General features: G+C 51.3%; 1 protein-coding gene across 1 annotated transcript in view; it reads left to right on the forward strand.

Moving 5' to 3' along the window:
• Positions 1 to 3,037: 3,037 nt before the first annotated feature.
• The window catches only part of NT5C1A (5'-nucleotidase, cytosolic IA), a 314,845-nt gene continuing 294,507 nt past the window's right edge, over positions 3,038 to 23,375 (forward strand). The window contains exon 1 of the mRNA XM_069622407.1: positions 3,038 to 3,469. Within this exon, the coding sequence (XP_069478508.1) occupies positions 3,320 to 3,469 (150 nt within the window). The 5' untranslated portion in view covers positions 3,038 to 3,319. The remainder of the gene's footprint in view (positions 3,470 to 23,375) is intronic.

The following is a 23,375-nucleotide window of genomic DNA, read 5'->3' on the forward strand; positions in this document are numbered from 1 at the left end:
GAGGCAGAGAAGGTAATTAAGTGGTGGTCGGTCCAAGATTGAGGTATTATATAAGTGATATTAATATTACAATTGAGGTCAGCAACCCAATCTAAGGTTCTTCCTTTAGTGTGTGTAGGGGTAAGGACTTTTTGTGTTAGCCTATAGTCCTTCAGTAGTGACTCTACGGATGGGGCACGTTTATCATTACAATCGTTAAAGCCGAGGTTGAAATCGCCCAGCAGCCAAATTTGCACATGGTCCTTTGTATTGTTAGTCAGGATGCTGTTTAGCTCGTCCTCAAATGAGCCTATAGGTCCAGGTGCTCTATAGATCACATAGATGGTGAGCGTACGATTACTAGAGAGGAACAATTTAGCTGTAAGTGTCTCGGACTGGAACGATGGGGTGGTAGTCAACCTAATCGGTAGGTTAGATTTATGTATAATGGCTAGACCTCCGCCTCTGGCGTTTGGTCTGTCTGCTCTTAGTACTTGGTAACCCTCTGGTAAGGCTAGCATAATAGTGGGGCCTGTAGCATCGTGGAGCCAAGTTTCAGTTATGGCTAACAGGTCCAGATTCTGATTAGTTATAGTGTCCGCAATACCAGAGGCATGAGCCACCATAGATCTGGCATTGATAAGCGAGCCAGATGCTGGTAGGGTACTTGTAGGTTTAGTAGTACGAAGTTGTTTAGTTTTAGTAGCTCTTTGGTAATTATTTTGGGTTGTGGCCGGGCGGATAGCGGGCACAGCGGGCAGATGATTAAAGGACAGGTGTTGCGTACGTTTATTTGCTAGTCCAAAGTTTGGGTAGCCTTGCATAGGAAACCTCTAATGGTATAGCTAGTAGAAGGTTCGTGGTGGCGGGACAGTCTAGCTCTCAATCTCGAGTTTCTGTCCTTACGTGGACATGAGGCAAACGAGGCAGAGGCCATTATGGCAAGAAGGCCTAGTACGAGGTGTGATATCTGAATACTTATGGTAATCCTCGTGATTGTAGGTAAGGATAAGCAGGTCATAAACAGTTGCATGTTTGGGCTGTGGCATGGTTAGACATGACATAGGTATAATCCTCAACTGTCAGGCAGGTGTGGAGTAGGTGCAATAGTCAATAGTAGTGTGGCTTTGAGTAGGTTGCTTAAACCACTCCTCATTCCTATACTCCTGCAGGGCACTGCTGGTTCAGTAGTATTGTGGCGTTGAGTAGGTTGCTTAAGCCACTCCTCATCCCTATACTCCTGCAGGGCACTGCTGGTTCAGTAGTAGTGTGGCGTTCAGTGGGCGCTTAAGCCACTCCTCATCCCTGTACTCCTACAGAGCACTGCTGGTTTGGTAGTATAGTGTTGAGTAGGCACTTAAGCCACTCCCCATCCCTGTACTCCTGCAGGGCAGTGCTGGTCCCTGTACTCCTACAGGGCACTGCTGGTCCCTCTACTCCTGCAGAGCACTGCTGGTTTAGTAGTATGGCGTTGAGTAGCCGCTTAAGCCCCTCCTCATCTCTTTACTCCTGCAGTGCACTGCTGGTTTAGTAGTAGTGTGGCATTGAGTAGGAGCTTAGGCCACTCCTCATCCCGGTACTCCTGCAGCGCACTGCTGGTTTAGTAGTAGTGTGGCATTGAGTAGGTGCTTAAGCCACTCTTCATCCCTGTACTCCTGCAGGGCACTGCTGGTTCAATAGTAGTGTGGCGTTCAGTAGGCGCTTAAGCCATTCCTCATCCCTGTACTCCTGCAGGGCACTGCTGGTTCAGAAGTAGTGTGGTGTTCAGTAGTCACTTAAGCCACTCCTCATCCCTGTACTCCCCCAGGGCACTGCTGGTTTGAGAGCACTGTACCTGTTCAGGGGGTGCTTAGCCACTCCTCATCCCTGTACTCCTGCAGGGCAGTAGGCATTTCGCCCCAGCCCCTTTGACTCCAATGTTTGCCCTCTCCCCAGTTTGTCTTCTTTGCAGGAGTCCCCAGCACCTTGCTTTGCCCCAGTTTTGCAGTACCCCTCCTGTGTTTTCCATGTTGCAGCCCCTTCCGTCCCCCCTCCCCTTACTTGAACCCCGTGTTTGGGGCCGTTCCCGGTTCACACCAGCCTCGCAGCCATCCTGAGGCCCCTCTATAGGGGATTTCCCCCAGAGGAATTACAAAGCAAGGGGGGGGGAGGGCAGAGTAAGACGAGTGTGGGGAGGTTGGAGGTGGGAGAGGGGGTATTAACTCGGACATGGTTATTATAATGTAATATAATACATTAAATAATAATGGGGCCTGTGTCCGCAATATCTTCAACTCTCCCTTCAGAAATACCTTCCTACTCGAGCTCTTCACTCATCCACCACCTCCAACTCCCTCAGGGTCAGTCGCTTCTCCAAGCAACGAGTTGGGGGTAGATCTCTTTCTTCAGCTGGGGCCTATCTCTGGAACCGGCTCCCTGCTCCCCTGAAACTTGAGGAGAACCATCTCTGGTTCCGGAGGCACTTTAAGACCTTCCTCTTTGCTTCTGCCTTCTCTCTTCCTCTCCCCTGCTGATCTCCACCCTCTGAACTCGGGCCCAGGTCCCTGTCCACCCAGCTGCACACCCGCACTGCCTCCCGGCAACCCTTGCACTTTGGTCTGTATCTGCAACCCTACAGTCCCCTTCCTTTCCTGCACTTAAGCACCCGTTATCTGCGCTTAATTCTTGCACTTGCCACCTGCTGGCTTCACTATATGTTGTTGTTTTGATCACGTGTTCAGCACTTTGCACTCCTCCCAGCCCCTTTTACTTTCCCCCTTCTCTCTCCCCTGCACTTGCGCGTTCTCAGATCGTTGATGTGTCCTTCCTTGTACCCCTCCCTTGCCTAGTTGCGCCTTGAAACACTGGTGTATGGGAGCGCTATAAATAGAATATCATATCATAAGGGTGGCGTCAAAATGAACGTGTGAGGGAGAGATCAGAGCTCCCCTGCAACACCGCACGCACCCCCACAGCTTCCTGCAGACACTGGCTGCTCTGGACCTCAGCGTGGAAAGAGTTAAGAGCTCTGCAGCATCATCCTCCCACCCTGCCCCCCCCCCCCCAGGCACCAGATCCAGTAACCAGGAACCCAAGATCCGAGTGTCCATATATAGAGCTGACACTGACAGCAGGCGCTCTGTGTCTATATCCAGGGCGCACCGACTGCACCAACCTGCACTGCACCGCGCGCCAGCAGCACCGTGCACCTGTTCCCGCTGCGGACTGCGGCAGCGCGCGGCTACTGCACCGCCCAGCCCCCGCTGAACGTACCTGCACCTACCGCCCCCCCCCCCACCCCGCCCTCTGCACTCGCTCCCCCACCCCCATGCACTGAGAAGGCTCGGTGGAAGACCCGGAGATGAACCAGGGCGGGCCCAGAGACCCCAAAGACGTCCGTGCCCATGGGACAGGCAAGTCTGGGGGTGCCCAGCCTGCAGGGGCGCAGTCCTCCTCGGAAGACGCCAAGGCCAACTACGAGAACCTGACCCCCACCAAGAAGCCCAAGTCGGTAAGAAATCTTGTGTCGTGAACCTGCATAGCGCTAATTCAGGTGGTGTCCAGGCGCTATGTACGAGGCGGCAGGGGCTGCATGTGGGTGGGTGTCCGTGGTGCATTCGTGATATGACAAGTGCCGCCCAATGGGCAGCCTCTGCTGCTAGCGTCATCTAATCGGTCGCCATGGAAACTGGGTGTCTTAGGCAAAGCCCCCTCCCCGTTGCTGTGCATCAAGGTGACCCCAAGGAGTCTCGGCCGCCCCCCCCCCGCCCCCACCACCCCGCTCGCTCGGTTGTCAATCTCTGAATCATATTGTACAGGCTCCAGCTGCAGGGGCCAGGCGAGGCCCAGGGGCCCAGGCTAGGCCCAAGGGCCCGGGAGAATGGAAGCCTGCAGCATCCTCTCCCCGTAGACTGAGGGTCCTGTATCATACCCGTTGCCCCCCCCCCCCCCCCCCGCACGCCCGGTGATGTCAAGCCGCCTGAGTTCCTTGGTCCCCCGGAGATGCGTTTAACTCTTGGTTCCATAGGTTACTACAGCACCCCTCTGGCGTCGGGCTCAACAATGGTGAGTTCGATATAAGGCCGGAGGCGGCCCGGTCCGGGCTACTGAAGTCCCAACTCACCCGATATAAATCACCAGAGGCAGAACGCGCCTGTGCTACCTTACCAGAGGCTGCGTGTGACGTCAGAACGAGCCTGTGCTGAAGTTACCTTTCCAGAGGCTTCGTCTGACATCAGAACGAGCCTGTGCTGAAGTTACCTTTCCAGGGGCTGCGTCTGGCATCAGAACAAGCCTGTGCTGAAGTTACCTTACCACAGGCTGCGTGTGATGTCAGAACGAGCCTGTGCTGAAGTTACCTTTCCAGGGGCTGCGTCTGGCATCAGAACAAGCCTGTGTTGAAGTTACCTTACCACAGGCTTTGTGTGACATCATAACGCACCTGTGCTGAAGTTACCTTACCACAGGCTGTGTGTGACGTCAGAACAAGCCTGTGCTGAAGTTACCCTTCCAGAGGCTGCGTCTGTCGTCAGAACGAGCCTGTGCAGAAGTTACCTTACCACAGGCTGCGTGTGACATCAGAACGTGCCTGTGATGAAGTTACCTTACCACAGGCTGCGTGTGGCGGCTGCGTGTGGCATCAGGACGAGCCTGTGCTGAAGTTACCTTACCACAGGTTGCGTCTGGTGTCAGAACGAGCCTGTGCTGAAGTTACCTTTCCAGGGGCTGCGTCTGGCATCAGAACGAGCCTGTGCTGAAGTTACCTTACCCGAGGCAGCGTCTGGCGTCAGAGGAGCCTGTGCTGAAGTTACCTTTCCAGGGGCTGCGTCTGGCATCAGAACAAGCCTGTGTTGAAGTTACCTTACCACAGGCTGCGTGTGACATCAGAACGAGCCTGTGCTGAAGTTACCTTACCACAGGCTGTGTGTGACGTCAGAACAAGCCTGTGCTGAAGTTACCTTTCCAGAGGCTGTGTCTGTCGTCAGAACAAGCCCGTGCAGAAGTTACCTTACCACAGGCTGCGTGTGACATCAGAACGCGCCTGTGCTGAAGTTACCTTACCACAGGCTGCGTGTGGCGTCAGAACGAGCCTGTACTGAAGTTACCTTACCACAGGCTGCGTCTGGCATCAGAGCAAGCCTGTGCTGAAGTTACCTTTCCAGAGGCTGCGTCTGGCATCAGAACGAGCCTGTGCTGAAGTTACCTTACCCGAGGCTGTGTCTGGCGTCAGAATGAGCCTGTGCTGAAGTTACCTTTCCAGGGGTTGCGTCTGGCGTCAGAACAAGCCTGTGTTGAAGTTACCTTACCACAGGCTGCATGTGACATCAGAACGAGCCTGTGCTGAAGTTACCTTACCACAGGCTGTGTGTGACGTTAGAACAAGCCTGTGCTGGTTACCTTTCCAGAGGCTGCGTTTGTCGGCAGAACGAGCCTGTGCTGAAGTTACCTTACCACAGGCTGCGTGTGATGTCATAATGCGCCGGTGCTGAAGTTACCTTTCCAGAGGCGGCGTGTGACGTCAGAACGAGCCTGTGCTGAAGTTACCTTTCCATAGGCTGCGTCTGTCATCAGAACGAGCCTGTGCTGAAGTTACCTTACCCGAGGCTGCGTGTGGCGTCAGAACGAGCCTGTGCTGAAGTTACCTTACCACAGGCTGCGTGTGGCATCAGAACGAGCCTGTGCGGAAGTTACCTTACCACAGGCTGCGTGTGATGTCATAACGCGCCAGTGCTGAAGTTACCTTTCCAGAGGAGGCGTGTGACGTCAGAACGAGCCTGTGCTGAAGTTACCTTTCCATCGGCTGTGTCTGGCGTCAGAAAGAGCCTGTGCTGAAGTTACCTTACCTGAGGCTGTGTGTGGCGTCAGAACGAGCCTGTGCTGAAGTTAACTTACCACAGGCTGTGTGTGACATCAGAACGAGCCTGTGCTGAAGTTACCTTACCACAGGCTGCGTCTCGCGTCAGAACGCCCCTGTGCTGAAGTTACCTTACCACAGGCTGCGTGTGATGTCATAACGCGCCAGTGCTGAAGTTACCTTTCAAGAGGAGGCGTGTGACGTCAGAACGAGCTTGTGCTGAAGTTACCTTTCCATCGGCTGTGTCTGGCGTCAGAAAGAGCCTGTGCTGAAGTTACCTTACCTGAGGCTGTGTGTGGCGTCAGAACGAGCCTGTGCTGAAGTTAACTTACCACAGGCTGTGTGTGACATCAGAACGAGCCTGTGCGGAAGTTACCTTACCACAGGCGTTGTGTGACGTCAGAACAAGCCTGTGCTGAAGTTACCTTTCCAGAGGCTGCGTCTGGCGTCAGAACGAGCCTGTGCTGAAGTTACCTTACCCGAGGCTGCGTGTGACGTCAGAACGAGCCTTTGCTGAAGTTACCTTACCACAGGCTGCTTGTGACATCAGAAAAAGCCTGTTCTGAAATTACCTTACCCGAGGCTGCATGTGACGTCAGAACGAGCCTGTGCTGAAGTTACCTTACCCGAGGCTGCGTGTGACGTCAGAACGAGCCTGTGCAGAAGTTACCTTACCACAGGCTTCGTGTGACGTCAGAACAAGCCTGTGCGGAAGTTACCTTTCCAGAGGCTGCATCTGGCATCAGAACGAGCCTGTGCTGAAGTTACCTTACTTGAGGCTGCGTGAGATGTCAGAACGAGCCTGTGCTGAAGTTACCTTACTACAGGCTGCGTGTGACGTCAGAACGAGCGTGTACTGAATTTACCTTACCTGAGGCTGAGTGTGACATCAGAACGCGCCTTTGCTGAAGTTACCTTACCACAGGCTGCGTGTGGCGTCAGAACGAGCCTGTGCTGAAGTTACCTTTCCATAGGCTGCGCCTGGCGTCAGAACAAGCCTGTGCTGAAGTTACCTTACCCGAGGCTGTGTGTGACGTCAGAATGATCCTATGCTGAAGTTACCTTACCTGAGGCTACGTGTGACATCAGAACGCGCCTTTGCTGAAGTTACCTTACCACAGGCTGCGTGTGGCGTCAGAACGAGCCTGTGCTGAAGTTACCTTACCACAGGCTGCGTGTGACGTCAGAACGAGCCTGTGCTGAAGTTACCTTTCCATAGGCTGCGTCTGGCGTCAGAACCAGCCTGTGCTGAAGTTACCTTACCACAGGCTTCGTGTGACGTCAGAACAAGCCTGTGCGGAAGTTACCTTTCCAGAGGCTGCATCTGGCGTCAGAACGAGCCTGTGCTGAAGTTACCTTACTTGAGGCTGCATGAGACGTCAGAGCGAGCCTGTGCTGAAGTTACCTCACCACAGGCTGTGTGTGACGTCAGAACGAGCTTGTGCTGAAGTTACCTTACCTGAGGCTGCGTGAGACATCAGAACGCGCCTTTGCTGAAGTTACCTTACCACAGGCTGCGTGTGACGTCAGAACGAGCCTGTGCTGAAGTTACCTTTCCATAGGCTGCGTCTGGCGTCAGAACGAGTCTGTGCTGAAGTTACCTTACCCGAGGCTGTGTGTGACCTCAGAATGAGCCTGTGCTGAAGTTACCTTACCACAGGCTGTGTGTGACGTCAGAACGCGCCTTTGCTGAAGTTACCTTACCACAGGCTGCGTGTGACATCAGAACGTGCCTGTGCTGAAGTTACCTTACCACAGGCTGCGTGTGACGTCAGAACGAGCTTTTGCTGAAGTTACCTTACCACAGGCTGCGTGTGATGTCAGAACGAGCCTGTGCTGAAGTTACCTTTCCATAGGCTGCGCCTGGCGTCAGAACGAGCCTGTGATGAAGCTACCTTACCACAGGCTGCGTGTGACGTCAGAACGAGCCTGTGCTGAAGTTACCTTTCCATAGGCTGCGTGTGACATCAGAACGAGCTTGTGCTGAAGTTACCTTACCACGGGCTGCGTGTGATGTCAGAACGAGCCTGTGCTGAAGTTACCTTAGCACAGGCTGCGTGTGACATCAGAACGCGCCTTTGCGGAAGTTACCTTACCACAGGCTGCGTGTGACGTCAGAACGCGCCTTTGCTGAAGTTACCAATTACCACAGGCTTTGTGTGACGTCAGAACAAGCCTGATGGGGAATTGTTGCGTGCAACGAGAGGTAGCTGTAGAGGGCCATTGTGGGATGTTTGTGACGGCAGAAGTAGTTCGCTATAAGTTATGGCACGGCACATTCTGACGTCAGAGCTAGCATGATATGGTCCAAGGAGGGGTCATCATTGCAAGATAATGGCCTGTCCCTCAAGCCCGAGGCATTTAAGGCCGTTAGCACAGTGAGAAAAACAAATGGACAAAACGTGTTATTAAATTACCCATGGTTGTATTTTGTGATATGTAAATAACAAGGCTGCACATATAAGGTGACCATTGAACATTGGATAACTGGAACTGGACGTAATGTAAAGTAAAGGGGTTCCCTGTGCGAAAGTGAAAGCATGTTCCGTGATTCCGCTTTCACTTTAGTGCCTTACATTGGACTTTGCCTGTCACGTTGCAGCGAAAGGAAATACTCACAAAGAGGGAGTGTCTTGATGAAAATCTTGCTCGAAAAATTGCATGGCTGTTTCTTGAATGCAGAAAAAGCTTTCTGCCGTTTCTCCTGGCAGCTTCTGATGTCCGAATTATCAGCGTTTAATCAACATTAGTACCCCGGGCGGGTGAGCTAGCCAATCAGGTGGCTAAGAACACAGGCTTGAACCACCGGTAAAAGCCCACGTCAAAAGCCGCCTGACGGACGTCTCTCTCCGCCGCCATCTTCCCCCCACCCTCCGTCCCCGTTTTTCTTTCTTTATCAACCCCTCCCACCCTCCCATTTAACTTATTTCGGCTGATGTGGCCCTTGCCACCTCCTTTCAGCTTCCCACGGCTGCCATGGAAAGGAAAGAGGGGCTCGTACAGTGCCCCTCTTCCCTTTCCATGGCGGCCATGTTGGTAAAGGATTTTCCTTCCTACTATGGGACGTGCGCGGCATCCCATTGTAGAAAGAAAACACTTTTTTAGCACCCCGGGTTGCCGCTTTGGTAACCCGGGGTGCTAATGGCTTTATGTACCTGTTCCACAAGCAGCAGCGGGGGGTGACGGCCCGCGGCCCACGTTAATGGCCCTTGCTTCGCTCGGGCTGTTAACTGAGACCACGGGCCGTCAACCCCCTGTGTTGCCCGTTGAATGTGTACATAAAACCACAATAGTTAATGACCGCATTCCGAGCATTCTGGTTGGCTTAGAGGTGGTCAATAATGTCTTACATGTGCTAATCCTAGACATATTTCTCCAAGTATGTCTGTTCCTTGGAGACTAGGGGTGCACACAGTCGTCCTCAAACTGATACCACCTACCAACCCTGAGAAACTGTCTCCTATAACCAGAAGCAGGACAGCACTCACTCCCCTCCCCCCGACCTCCCTCAGGAGGGGCAGACGTTGAAGTCATTGTATCGCCATTGGAACTATTTGTCCTATTGCCCTTTCTCAAAGGGGCATTTCAACAAAGCGCAATAGGGCTATCTTGGAATGGTAAGATTTTGTCAGAAAATAATGTATATGGTTATTCTAGATGTTGCTAAAGTGCTTTTGCTCAGTAAGCGTTACCTTAGGGCCCGATTCATGGTATTATGTGCATGAAAAATAGGGAACTTGCACGCCAAACTGCGTGCGTGATCCCATTCATCGATCCATGGAATCGAATGTGCTGGATTTTCCTTGGACTTGGGTGGATTTCGCAGCAGCCCGGCACAGCCCTACGAGCGGTCGAGTGCCTTATGTGAGACACCACGCAGAGCGTGGGCGTGGCTTGCGCAGAGGGTGGGGAAAGGGGCGGAACAACAAAACGGGCAAGAACATGCGAAAAAGTGGGCGTTACAAGGGACGACCCACAGGCAGTCCACTGCACACGCACTATTAGGTCGTTGATCTCGCAGATCAATGCAGAGACGATTGCAAGAGCAATATTAGGAGCCAAGATCGATTACTGCTCTAGGCTTTTGATCGGAATTAATGAGACTACCTGTAAGAAACTGCAGGTAATCCAAAACGGAGCAGTTAGGGTGGTATTAGGACTCTATCGCAGAGACCATATAACCACAGCGAGACGCTCGCTTCAATGGCTTCCGGTGGAATCTAGAATTCGCTTCAGAGTCCTTGTCATAACCCAAAAGTGCGGGCAGGGTAAGATGCTGACATATCTGCAAACCCTACTCACAAATAAAAGCCATGACAGATTGCTGAAGGCAAATAATCAGGATGTCCTATTGAATCCTAGATGCAGACCTGAGAAGGCCCTGAAGGGAGCTTTCTATGCGATCGCTCCCAGGCTATGGAGTGATGTGCCAAGTATTGAATCTACAGACATGTTTAAAAATACTCCATGCACTTTAGATTTCATGCACTTTGATTCAGTACATTTTTAGACTCAATGCACTTTAGATTTCATGCACTTTGATTCAATGCATTTTAAGACTCAATGCACTTTAGATTTCACGCACTTTGATTCAATGCATTTTAGACTCAATGCACTTTAGATTTCATGCACTTTGATTCAATGCATTTTGGACTTAATGCACTTTAACCTTGATTACATTTTTTTCTGTACCTGTGCAGGATTTCATGACATGTCTTAGAGAGTTACAGCCTCAATCCTTGTGAACCTTGGATCACGTGGAGGGAGTTCTGTTCCTCGCTACCTTAATAGAAACAGCGTGTCCGCATGGTTACATTTGAGGTATTGTCTTTTATGACGCCTTGCATTTTCTATGAATATCTGATGTTTAACATGAATTATATTAAAAACATCCAGATACAACACAGTATTTCATTGCCATTATGTGAACAAATTAAAAAAAAAAAAAAAATTCTCCTTGAAATAATGTCTGTTCCTATGTTGTGTTGACCTGGCCCACCTTCCAACCGACCAGTAGAAATCTTTTTATATATGATTTTAAAAATTCTTCCTTTTGAGTTCCGCGAGACATCCCACCTTTATATTGTTGTAAAAAGAGGCTTCAGACGTTGTTGTTTGCTTAGATCTCTGACTGGTTTTGATCATTGGCCTGTTCTACCCTTTCTGCTTGAGCTAGCACCCTTCTTTGTTTTTTGCTTGTGAGTCAGTCTGCTCCCTAAAGCCTATGGATCTATGTGATTGCGTTATAATGTAATCAAGTAAAGTAAAGTAAGGTATTGCACGGAACAATACGTATTTAGGGATCCGACTGCGCAACCTCCCGGCAGGGAAATGGCAACGCAAAGCCCTCATACTAGCCCCCACCCAAAGGCAGACGTACAGACACCTTCACATAGGAATCACTCCGCAGAGGTAAGATCGGGTGTCGAATTTAGGGGTGCGTGCATGAAGCTGTGGTTCTGATCTAACTTAGGAGTGCTCGTGCATAGTGTAGCAGGGTGCAGGAACGGTTTATGGGGGTTCGCACGCAGATTTTCAGAGTTTTACCCGAGTTACAATACATTTTACGCATGTTGTTGTGGTGCTGGTAACAGTTATGGGAGACCCCGTGCAGGGTCCCCAAGATCCAGGCCTGCTTACGGGGGACCCCACGCACTGTTTTAAGGGTACATGTATTTGCACCCGGGGAGCACGCAAAAGTGTCTGTTTCTGGCTGTTTTTGATTTCCGTGGGGGCGTGTTGGGGGCGTTCAGGCCACGACTTGCAAATGCGGTTACTTTGCGCAAACAATTCCATGAATACGCAGAGCGCTCAGAAAAACCTCTGCGCACAGGCTCGCGCAGTGACGTTCTCAGCACTCGGGGGTTGCAGGATTTCTGCGCACTTTTCCATGAATAGGGTCCATAATATATGTACTGGCAGTCATCACTGTAAATGTTGCAGAGAACGGCCCAGTAACATTATTTCCCTTTTTAGTACGTTCTTGTGCAGAGAAAACATCATATCTTGTCTCCCAGAATGTCCTTCATTTTGCAAAGCGTTGCGCCGAGGCAAAACCAGGACAATGTTTAATTATGAGTGGTGGTCCATTATTGGTTGGTCGGGCTGCAGCACACATATGTCACAGAACGTGCAAACACTAATAACACAAAAAAAAGAAAAAATGAAACACAATTTTAAACCTGTCCCTTCCAAGGTCTGTTAGACCCCCAGCAGCCTCTGCAGAGATTGGCTGCAACCCCTGAACTCTGCCCGTTTGGACACCGTGCACTCAGTGTGATCCTTATGGACACCGTGCACTCAGAGTGATCCTTATGGACACCGTGCACTAAGTGTGATCCTTATGGACACCGTGCACTAGTGTGATCTGTATGGATACCGTGCACTAGTGTGATCCTTATGGACACCGTGCACTAAGTGTGATCCTTATGGACACTGTGCACTCAGTGTGATCCTGATGGATACCGTGCACTCAGTGTGATCCTTATGGACACCGTGCACTCAGTGTGATCCTTATGGACACCGTGCACTAAGTGTGATCCTTATAGACACCGTGCACTCAGTGTGATCCTTTTGGAGACCGTGCACTCAGTGTGATCCTTATGGACACCCTGCACTCAGTGTGATCCTTATCGACACTGTGCACTCAGTGTGATCCTTCTGGACACCGTGCACTAGTGTGATCCTTATGGACACCGTGCACTAAGTGTGATCCTTATGGACACTGTGCACTCAGTGTGATCCTGATGGATACCGTGCACTCAGTGTGATCCTTATGGACACCGTGCACTCTGTGTGATCCTTATGGACACCGTGCACTAAGTGTGATCCTTATGGACACTGTGCACTCAGTGTGATCCTTATAGACACCGTGCACTCAGTGTGATCCTTATGGACACCGTGCACTCAGTCTGATCCTTATGGACACCGTGCACTCAGCGTGATCCTTATAGACGCCGTGCACTCAGTGTGTTCCTCATGGACACCGTGCACTCAGTGTTATGGCAACATCCCTGCAGAACACGTGCAATGACAATGTATGTCTCCAACTTTTCAGCTGGTTGCCACCTCGGGGGTTCCTCTCTATCTGCTGCCCTCACTCTATTCTTAACCCTAAAGAAAGCAACACCCCACCCCTTTTTCAAGATACTCCTGGTAATTCCCCAGTCGCCCATCTATCAGCAACAGCTGGGGCTGCTTTACCTAATGCGTACCCAGCCCTCTGCACAAGCCACGCCCACGCTGTGCATGGAGTCTCATGTAAGGCCCTTGACGGCTCGCAGAGATGTGCCGAGCCAGCGCGAACTCGCCGCAAGTCCAGCAAAAGTACCACGCATTCGATTCCATGAATTTGCGTGCAGAATGGCGTGCAAGTACCCTATTTTCCATGCAATTTATTCCATGAATCAGGCCCGGAGTGAGATAGAGGTAGAGGGAGATAGACAGACAGAGCAGAGAGAGTGCAGAGTGTGTGCGCTAGTTCAGCATATGATACCCCAGATCCCGATAATACACGTTTTTACTGGTGCTTCTGACGTCACTGCTAGGGGAGGTAGCGGTGGCTCCTGGAAGGCCCCAGTCGTGGCGCAACACCATTGAGCTGATCGGGCTCTAGCCCCATGCCCCCTGAAATATTAGCCGACCTGGCTGACCTGACCGGGCACAGATGGGCTTTCCTGTTAACAAAGGGCCGGCAATTACTAACATAAAGCATTTCGCTGTCAGCTCCTGTATTCACATACATACATTTTTAGGCAATTGAAGTCGTGACGGGGGGGTTAGTACTTGCATGCCAGGGAAGTGACTGGAAAGGTAGAGAGGGGACAGGAGACCACTCATTCTCACAGCAGTCCTTAAGTGGGTGCTTTTAGACTTAAAGTAGGGAGTCAACTGCTTGTAACAGTGAAGCTTCACCAGAACAGTCTCATTAGAATGTGTATAGAAGTTAGTAGCCCCCAAACAATTAAGGTTGCCCCTGCCCCACCGTCTCTCAAGTTAATGTCTACCCCAACATTTGAAGGGATCGCCCCCTCCAACCCAGATGCACCGCTGGAAGTGGCTGATGTGCGCACCTGCTATTGGCAGAGAGGCGTGGAGGAAAGCCTTGCCTGAAACTGGCCGCATTCAAGTCTTACTGCGTTTGTGCAGAATCAGAAAAATGCGCTTGCAAAACGCAGTGAAACTTTAAAGCTGCTACTTTCAAGACGTCCATCGGCTCAGCAAAATGAAGTGCTCACTTCAGCCCCCTCCCCACGGATGCGAGCCAAACAATACCCGCATTACGGTCCTGATTTATAGAATTTTTTGCGTGCTGAAAAGTGACTTTGAGCCCTAATCAGCGTGCAAAAGTCTGTTTACCGATTCATGGAACTGAACTCTGCATGCATGTCCCCGTCCTTGTGGGTACTGCGCGTAGGTCCGTCCTGTCTCTGCATGCTGTCGAGTGGCTTGCGCGAGACCCCACGCAAAGTGTGGGAGGGGCCTACGCAAAGAAGTAAACAGAGGGCGGCACATGCATATTCCCCATCACCCCACCCAGAATGAGGAAGAACAAGGCATTACGTGGGCGTGTGGAGGAATGCCCGGCACAAGGAAAATGCACGCCCAACACTGCTCAAAACCAAGCGTATTCATGGATCTCAACACGCAACATTGCGCGCTGTGGAAATCCGCACGCAAAGCTCACGATCTCACCGCCACATGAAGGCATGGGCAAAGTTCAAATCGCATAGGAATGAACGCCAAAAGGAAAGCTCTGATTGGAAATATAGGGGTACAGGCACGCAGTTGGGGTGCCAATTGCAGTTAGGGGTGCGTGTATGCAGATTAGCGGGTTGCAGCCATAGTTTACAAGGTTTGCATGCATATTTATTTGGCTTACGAAGCATACAATGCACATTGTGGGGTGCAGTTATGAATTACTGGGTACCATACACAGTGTTGCCGGGGTGCTGCCTTGAATGCGGGCAGACGGCATGCAGTATTGCTGCGGTTCATGCCTTCGCGGATTAGGAGGGCGCATAGGTTGGTAGATAGGGCTAGATCTGCTTTGCTTGTGGGCATCTGGTGGGCGTTCCGTCCGCTACTTGCACCTCGGATTACTTTGCGGTTCAGATTCCATGAATACGCGGATCGTGCATTACATGGTTTTGCATGCACGTACGTGCAAAGTGGTGTAGTGGCGCAGAGGACTTGGCAGGGTCTATGCACATTTTCTATGATTCAGGCCTTATGTGTATTTTGATATGCGAGGGTAGGGGGGTTATGTGCGCACTTTCTTCGGCATATGTGTTATGTGGCTAGAATAGTATGTTGGTTCAGTCAGTCTAGTCACTTAGAACTTGGGCCTCTGTAATAAAGCAGGCATGGCATCTGTTATTACGTGGCTACACTGGCATTTTGGTGCAGGCAGTCTAGCCATTTATCTCTGTGGTATGACCTTACATGTACAAGTGCTATGGTGTAAAATTTACTTTTTTTTCTCAAGAACATTTTTCAAAAGTTGCTGTCCATGGTATTTAGAAATTATCAAAGCAACATAATGTGTATGTTGCCTTGAAATCCAACAACAAGTTCATGCTCGCTGGCATATTGTGCTTACCCTTGGGGGTACAACAGAGGGGGTGGAGCCTTCAAGTGAGCCGCGTCCCCTTTTTTTAAGTGGCCCCTGCAATCACCAGTTCGCCCCGCCACACCCCAAAATGTAGGTTTTGTTGCGCCCGTGGTGCCCATTGGCATCAGCGGCAAGAAGTGGGTCAGTAAAGGTTGCCATATACTTGAACTGGTTCAGTAGTATACCTTGGGGTGCACACTGAACCCTAAAGAGGAAATCAAACCGCCCAGCCGTGTGTGGCACACGCAAGTTTGCAGACAGGCCCCTCTAGATAGTGGCTGCATTGGACAATAACAGCACTCTTCCTCAGACCAATGGTGGCACTTCTGGCGGAGTGCTGCAGGGGCACCTTTACTGGGGCGCACCCTGGCAGCCGGGGGTGCCAACAGTGCCCTGACGAATCAGTTTATCAAGGCCAAACTACTGTCAAAGAGTGAAGGCAAAGGCTTGAGTAGAGCTTGCATAGGGCTTCGGGTTCTGGGCCTGGCCTGCGAGGCGCTGTGTGAGGGGCCTTGAAGTTCCCCCGAGTCCCGCACCCCTCTCCCTGCGCGCGCATTAGACCCTTTCACCACTCAAGACTCGAGACACGGAAAGCAGGAGGATGCCTGGCAAGGGCTGGGGCGCCCGGGCGGGGCGCAGTGGCCACGCACAGGGCTCTAGGGGGTGACCCAGCTGGCGCAGCATAAGAGCGGAGGGGCAGAGCCGAGCTCCCCGCCCGTGCACTCACGCTTTATGAGTGAAGATTTCATTCGCTGGCAGAACCCAGCGCGTGGACCTGCTTTCCCCGCAGAACAATGGACTCGTGTTTGGGCGTGGAAGGCAAGCGCCCTCTCCCGCCGGCCTCGCAGCGCTATCCATCGAGTGCTTCCATAGTCTATAATCTCTGCTTCAAGGAGCTGCCAAGTGCTGAGCAAGGGCTGATGATGGGCAGGGCGGAGCGGCAGAGAAAGGGTAGGGTGGGAAAGGGCAGGGGCTAATCACTGGGATGGAAAGGGGATTGGCGGAGAAGTAGGGTTCAGAAAGGTACATGGGTGGAGAACGGGCAGGATAGGGTTTAGATAGGAAACTGATAGGGGTGTGAAAGGGCAGGGAAAGGACAGGCTAGAGGAGTGACAGGCGCAGAATGGGGAAGGGGCGGGGGAGCTTCAGGGATGGGCTGGGCGGGGTGGAGGGGAGTGAAGGGTAAAAACAGGAAGCATTGGGGTCTAGGTGCGGCTGGGAGGGGTCACACAGAGAGATGGGCAGGGAACGGATAGGCTACAGGAGTGACAGGCGCAGAATGGGGAAGGGGTGGGGATCTTCAGGGATGGGCTGGGCGGGGGGGAGGGGAGGGAAGGGGTAAGAACAGGAAGATTTGGGGTCTAGGTGCGGCTGGGAGGGGTCACACAGAGAGATGGGCAGGGAACGGACAGGTTACAGGAGTGACAGGCGCAGAATGGGGAAGGGGTGGGGGATCTTCAGGGATGGGCTGGGCGGGGGGAGGGGAGGGAAGGGTAAGAACAGGAAGCATTGGGGTCTAGGTGCGGCTGGGAGGGGTCACACAGAGAGATGGGCAGGGAACGGACAGGTTACAGGAGTGACAGGCGCAGAATGGGGAAGGGGTGGGGGATCTTCAGGGATGGGCTGGGCGGGGGGGAGGGGAGGGAAGGGGTAAGAACAGGAAGCATTGGGGTCTAGGTGCGGCTGGGAGGGGTCACACAGAGAGATGGGCAGGGAACGGACAGGTTACAGGAGTGACAGGCGCAGAATGGGGAAGGGGTGGGGGATCTTCAGGGATGGGCTGGGCGGGGTGGAGGGGAGTGAAGGGTAAGAACAGGAAGCATTGGGGTCTAGGTGCGGCTGGGAGGGGTCACACAGAGAAATGGGCAGGGAACGGACAGGTTACAGGAGTAACAGGCGCAGAATGGGGAAGGAGTGGGGGAGCTTCAGGGATGGGCTTGGTGGGGTAGAGTCGAAGGAAGGGGTAAGACCAGGAAGATTTGGGGTCTAGGTGCGGCTGGGAGGGGTCACACAGAGAGATGGACTGGGCAGGGAAAGGGCAGGCTACAGGAGTGACAGGCGCAGAATGGGGAAGGGGTGGGGGATCTTCAGGGATGGGCTGGGCGGGGTGGAGGGGAGGGAAGGGGTAAGAACAGGAAGCATTGGGGTCTAGGTGCGGCTGGGAGGGGTCACACAGAGAGATGGACTGGACAGGGAAAGGGCAGGCTACAGGAGTGACAGGCGCAGAATGGGGAAGGATGGGGAGCTTCAAGGATGGGCTGGGCGGGGTGGAGGGGAGGGGAACTGAGGAACACAAAGCTTTGGGGTCTAGGGTACGGCTGGGAGGGGTCACACAGAGAGATGGACTGGGCAGGGAAAGGACAGGTTACAGGAGTGACAGGCGCAGAATGGGGAAGGGGGAGCTTCAGGGATAGGCTTGGTGGGGTGGAAGCGAGGGAAGGGGTAAGAACAGGAAGATTTGGGGTCTAGGTGCAGCTGGGAGGGGTCACACAGAGAGATGGACTGGGCAGGGAAAGGGCAGGCTACCGGAGTGACAGGCGCAGAATGGGAAGGGGTGGGGGATCTTCAGGGATGGGCTGGGCAGGGTGGAGGGGAGGGGAGGGAAGGGGTAAGAACAGGAAGCATTGGGGTCTAGGTGCGGCTGGGAGGGGTCACACAGAGAGATGGGCCGGGAAAGGACAGGTTACAGGAGTGACAGGCGCAGAATGGGGAAGGGTGGAGCTTCAGGGATGGGCTTGGTGGGGTGGAAGCGAGGGAAGGGGTAAGAACAGGAAGATTTGTGGTCTAGGTGCAGCTGGGAGGGGTCACACAGAGAGATGGACTGGGCAGGGAAAGGGCAGGCTACAGGAGTGACAGGCGCAGAATGGGAAGGGGTGGGGGATCTTCAGGGATGGGCAGGGCAGGGTGGAGGGGAGGGGAACTCAGGAACACGAAGCATTGGGGTCTAGGTGCGGCTGGGAGGGGTCACACAGAGAGATGGACTGGGCAGAGAAAGGACAGGCTACAGGAGTGACAGGCGCAGAATGGGGAAGGGGTGGGGAGCTTCAGGGATGGGCTTGGTGGGGTGGAGGGGAGGGGAACTGAGAAACACGAAGCTTTGTGGTCTAGGTGCAGCTGGGAGGGGTCACACAGAGAGATGGGCAGGGAAAGGACAGGTTACAGGAGTGACAGGTGCAGAATGGGGAAGGGGGAGCTTCAGGGATGGGCTTGGTGGGGTGGAAGCGAGGGAAGGGGTAAGAACAGGAAGATTTGTGGTCTAGGTGCAGCTGGGAGGGGTCACACAGAGAGATGGGCAGGGAAAGGACAGGTTACAGGAGTGACAGGCGCAGAATGGGGAAGGGGTGGGGGGCTTCAGGGATGGGCTTGGTGGGGTGGAGGGGAGGGGAACTGAGAAACACGAAGCTTTGGGGTCTAGGGTGCGGCTGGGAGGGGTCACACAGAGGGATGGACTGGGCAGGGAAAGGACAGCGAGCGCATGCGCAGGAAAGCTGCGGGGTCAGAGCTGGGGGCTGGAGCAGGGCAGCCCAGGCTCCAGCCTCACTCCTGCTCTGTATTTATTTTGGGAGGACAGCAGCCCTTGATGCCGATAATATTTTGGGAGCCGCTTCCGGGGCCACGCTGAGCGCGAGCTTCCTGGGAACCAATCCTGGTTATTTCTATTCTTGGCCCTGTCCCAACACAACATGTTAGACAGGCGCCAGTCCAGGGCACCCGGCCTAGCAAAAAAGAAAGTCACTTCTTGGATTGTTTTGGGATTGCTTCTTTTGCATTGTATTGTAGTTTATTCATATAGCGCACTGAGTCCTGTGGCAACTGGGCACATTTCTTAGGTACAGACAGATATGCATATATAGAGTATCAGACATGGAGCATCAGGATTACACGCATGGTAGATGAACAGAGGTACAGTACATACATGTTTTACATAATTAACAAGAACACAGACATCTGTACACAGATTACATGATCGGGAAAGAGAGTATTTAGGACGAGTTTAGATATTGTGAATTAGTTTTCATTTTGAGTAAGCCAGGTTTTGGCTCCATTGCGGAATTTAAGAATGGAAGGTTCTAGCCTGATGTTGGGCGGTAGTGTGTTCCAAGTTTTGGCTGCGAGGACTGGGTAGCTTCTGCCCGTTGCTTTTTCCAGTTTGTACCTAGGTGCGGTGAGGAGGTTGGAGTGGGACGATCTAGTTTGTCTGGCAGAAGTGTTGAGTTTGAATTTGTCTGAGAGGTATTTAGGTGCTTGGTTGTGTATGCATTTGTGAACTAGGGACAGAGCCTTGAATTGAATTCTTTGGTTGATGGAGAACCAGTGGACATTGTGTCTTGGATCTGAGATGTGCATTTTTGGGGAGAAATTGGTCGCTGCTCTGAGTGCATTGTTTTGATAGATTTGGAGTGTGTGCAGATTGTGTTGACTGGTGCCTAGATATCGCGCATTGCAGTAGTCCAACTTGGTAAGTACCAGTGCTCTGGCCAAGGCGGTGCAATTTTCTGGCATCACGAATGGTCTGCAGGCATTGAGAAGCTTGCACGTGTAGGCCGTGGTGGACGCAGTGGTGTTGATTTGTTTACTTAGCGAGAGGGTGGCATCAATGTACCTACCTAATGTTTTGACATCTTTAGATACTTTGATGTCATTGCTGTCAATATTAAAGGTGTTGAATTTGTTGTCTAATTTGGTGAGTCTAGCTTGGGGTCCCACTAGGAGAAGTTCGGTCTCGTCCTCATTGAGGCAGAGACCGTGTTGTGCCATCCAGGCTTGGATGATCAGGTAGATGTCGTTGAGTCGTTGTGAGCCACAGTCGTGGTTGCCTGTGATGTGTATGATAATTTGTGTATCATCAGCGTAGTTAGTGTTGGATATGCCCAGTTGGTCGAGTTTGTTGAAGAGTGGTTTGGTGAATATGTTGTAGAGTGAGGGGGAGACACATGAGCCTTGTGGGAACCCACATGTGACAGTCGAGGGAGGAGTTCTGTTGTTCTGTTGTTCAGGAATGATTGGATCCAAGTGATGGCATCAGTGGAGAAGTGGGCTGCAGTGGAAAAGTGTTTGCAGAGAGTTTTGTGGTTGACTAGGTCTAATAAGAGAAGGAAGGCAAGGTTGCCTGAGTCTTTAATGTTCTCAATTTGGGTTACTAGATCTATCAGGGCAGTTTCTGTACCATGTCTAGGTCGGAATCCGGATTGTCGTAGCTCTAGTAGATTGTTGCTTTCCAAGTGGTGCTGGATTTGTAAGTAGGCTGCACTGTCGATGATCTTCAAGAGGAAGGGTACCGGGGTGATTGGTCTATAGTTGGAGGGGTTGTTGAGATCGAGGGATGGTTTCTTAAGGAGTGGCATGATCCATACGTCCTTCAGGTTAGTAGGGATTTAATTGGCCTTGAAGGAGGCGTTGATCAGCGAGGTAATGAATGGGGCAATCTCCTTCGCTGATTCTTTTATGATGGGAGCAGGGCAGATGTCACCCGTGCATCTCGATGGTTTTCTACTTCCTTGACGCTGAGTGGGGAGAATTTGAATAGGTTGGGTTGGGGAAGGGATGGGGTCGCTGATGAGTGAGCAGGATGGTTCAGAGTTAGGTTGGCTTTTTTAGTTTCAATTTTCTTTTGTAGGAGCCCAATCTTGTCTAATAGTGCTTTTTGAATGTTTTGGCACCACGTGGTGTCCTTGATGCAGGTATTTGGAGGCTGTGTTTGTGACTCCAGCTCTCTAAGAATGCTGAATAGTTCCTTTGTGTTGGATTTGGTATTCTGGATGCGGTTATTGTATGAGTCAGATTTGGCTAAGAAAATAGCAGATTTTAAATAAGGTAGAGGCTTCTGTCTTGTTTTCAAGCTGCAGATTTTTTAGCATTTATTTTGGATTTTTGGGGGATTTTTTCCAAGCAAGCATTTATTTGTCTTGGGTTGAAGGATTTATTTTGGATGTTTACTGACATGTTTCTCAGTGAAAACAATCCTCTAAACACTAATTGGCAGGCATGCATTTTTACAGGATTTATTTTGGTTTTTTAACAAGCAAGGATGTTTGGTCTTAAAGTGGAGGATTTTTTTGGGAATTTTTTCTACTTGTTTCTCAATAAAACCAATCCAGCAACACTACACATTTTTACTGCATTTATTTTCGATTTTCTTCCAACTTGTCTCTCGGTAAAAACAATCCAGTAACACTAGGCACACATTTTTACTGCATTTAAATGTTGGAAAAGTAATGTCAACCTAGTTTCAACGTTGGTTGCAGTTATTTAGCATTTTAATGTGGTAAAACATTTTGCAGAGTTTAGCTTTTATTTATTTTGCATGTTATTGGTCCAACTGCACTAATTTCTCCAGTAAATAATGCCCGGTCGCTAACGTTCAGGGTATACCAATTTGCAACAATAGGTAGAAGAAATGGCTAACACCTCGGCCATCTCATCGCCCCTCGTGCCACCTGACTCGCTGGACGGTGCCCGCCAGTCTCCTGCCTGCCACTGGGTACAGCTGTAGCCCTCCTCTGTGCCCCTCTGTATACCACCCCGGGTGTATATCTGTTCTCCTAGCCACAGACACACACATCCAACAATACGCCGACGATACACAGTTATACCTCAAGATCGACTCCATCAAGGACATCCATAGGCTCAAAACCTGCCTCTCGCTGATCCAGTCTTGGATGTCCAGTGCGTACTTGAATTTAAACCTCTCCAAGACCGAATTCCTACTCCTCACCAACAACACCAAACACCCAGACATCCAGACCTGGCTATCAACCATGAACCCTGAGGGCTTCACACCCGGGCTCACGTCCTGCGCCAAGTCCCTCAGGTTCCACATCGACAAACACCTCTCCTTAAAGACACACATAGCTAAGAAAAGCCAGACAGCTTGGTATCAGCTATCCCTCATGCGGAAAGTCAAGCCCTTCTTCCATCCAGGCAGCATTAGATCCACCATTGAAGCACTGGTCATATCACAACTGGATGGGGGCAATGCCCTTTTCAAAGGCCTCCCATCGTCCTCCCCACAAAACAAGCCTTCTCTGCCTATGCCCCAAGAGTATGGAACCTCCCCTCCTTCAGCATTAGACTCGCCCCCACACTCCTACAATTCAGAAAAGAACTCAAAACCCACCTCTTGAAGGAGCACCTCCTCAACACCTAGACCATCTCATCACACCTGCACCACCGAACTGGCTAGACGCCGTCCGTTCCTCTCCTCCCCGCCACCCTGTACAGTTCGGTGCCCCTCTTTATCCTACCCCGCTTTACATCCGTTCTGTTGTTACCTCTGAAAAGTGCTCCGTTATGCATCCTGATGTATAGCTCTGTAAAGTGCTCTGATGTGTGTCTGTATTGTTGTATACCTCTATAAAGCGCTGCGTTGCTTCTCGAAGCTCGGTCCGCGTGCAGTAGATACCATTATAATAATAATAAGGCCTGTAGTCATGTAAACAATCAAAGTGTCCAACCAGTCCCTGTTATAGAACCTCACCTTTACCGTAGAAGGATTAGACATAAGATCAGCAACACCCAATTCTTTTTCTGACGATATGCCATTACACTTTTCAAGGAACTGCTCGACCACTAGTTCCTTTTTGGATTGTGACATAAAAGAGTCACCATAAAAGGAATCAGTTGGTGGAATTAGAATCTTTCGATAGCGCAATGAATAGTGACATTTGGCTCTAACTAAGAGAGATCTTAATCCCAACTCCTATCTAATTGCTGTGGCATCTTCAATACTCTACGCCAAATGCATGCTTCATTTTGTACCATAAGCTCAAGTACCCATGCCTGAGGCAAGTCGACTCCATATAATAACTTTGGTATTACTTTACCCTCAAACAATTTAATCAGTGGGGGAATCAAATGTGTACGATATTATAATGTATCTTAGATATTTGGGTTGCTATGGTATCAACTCTATGCACCATCAAGTCTCTTGAAACACTTGTGTATAGGCGC

Source organism: Ambystoma mexicanum, chromosome 11, assembly GCF_040938575.1.
Source record: "Ambystoma mexicanum isolate Mex_15411 chromosome 11, UKY_AmexF1_1, whole genome shotgun sequence".
Lineage (NCBI taxonomy): Eukaryota > Metazoa > Chordata > Amphibia > Caudata > Ambystomatidae > Ambystoma > Ambystoma mexicanum.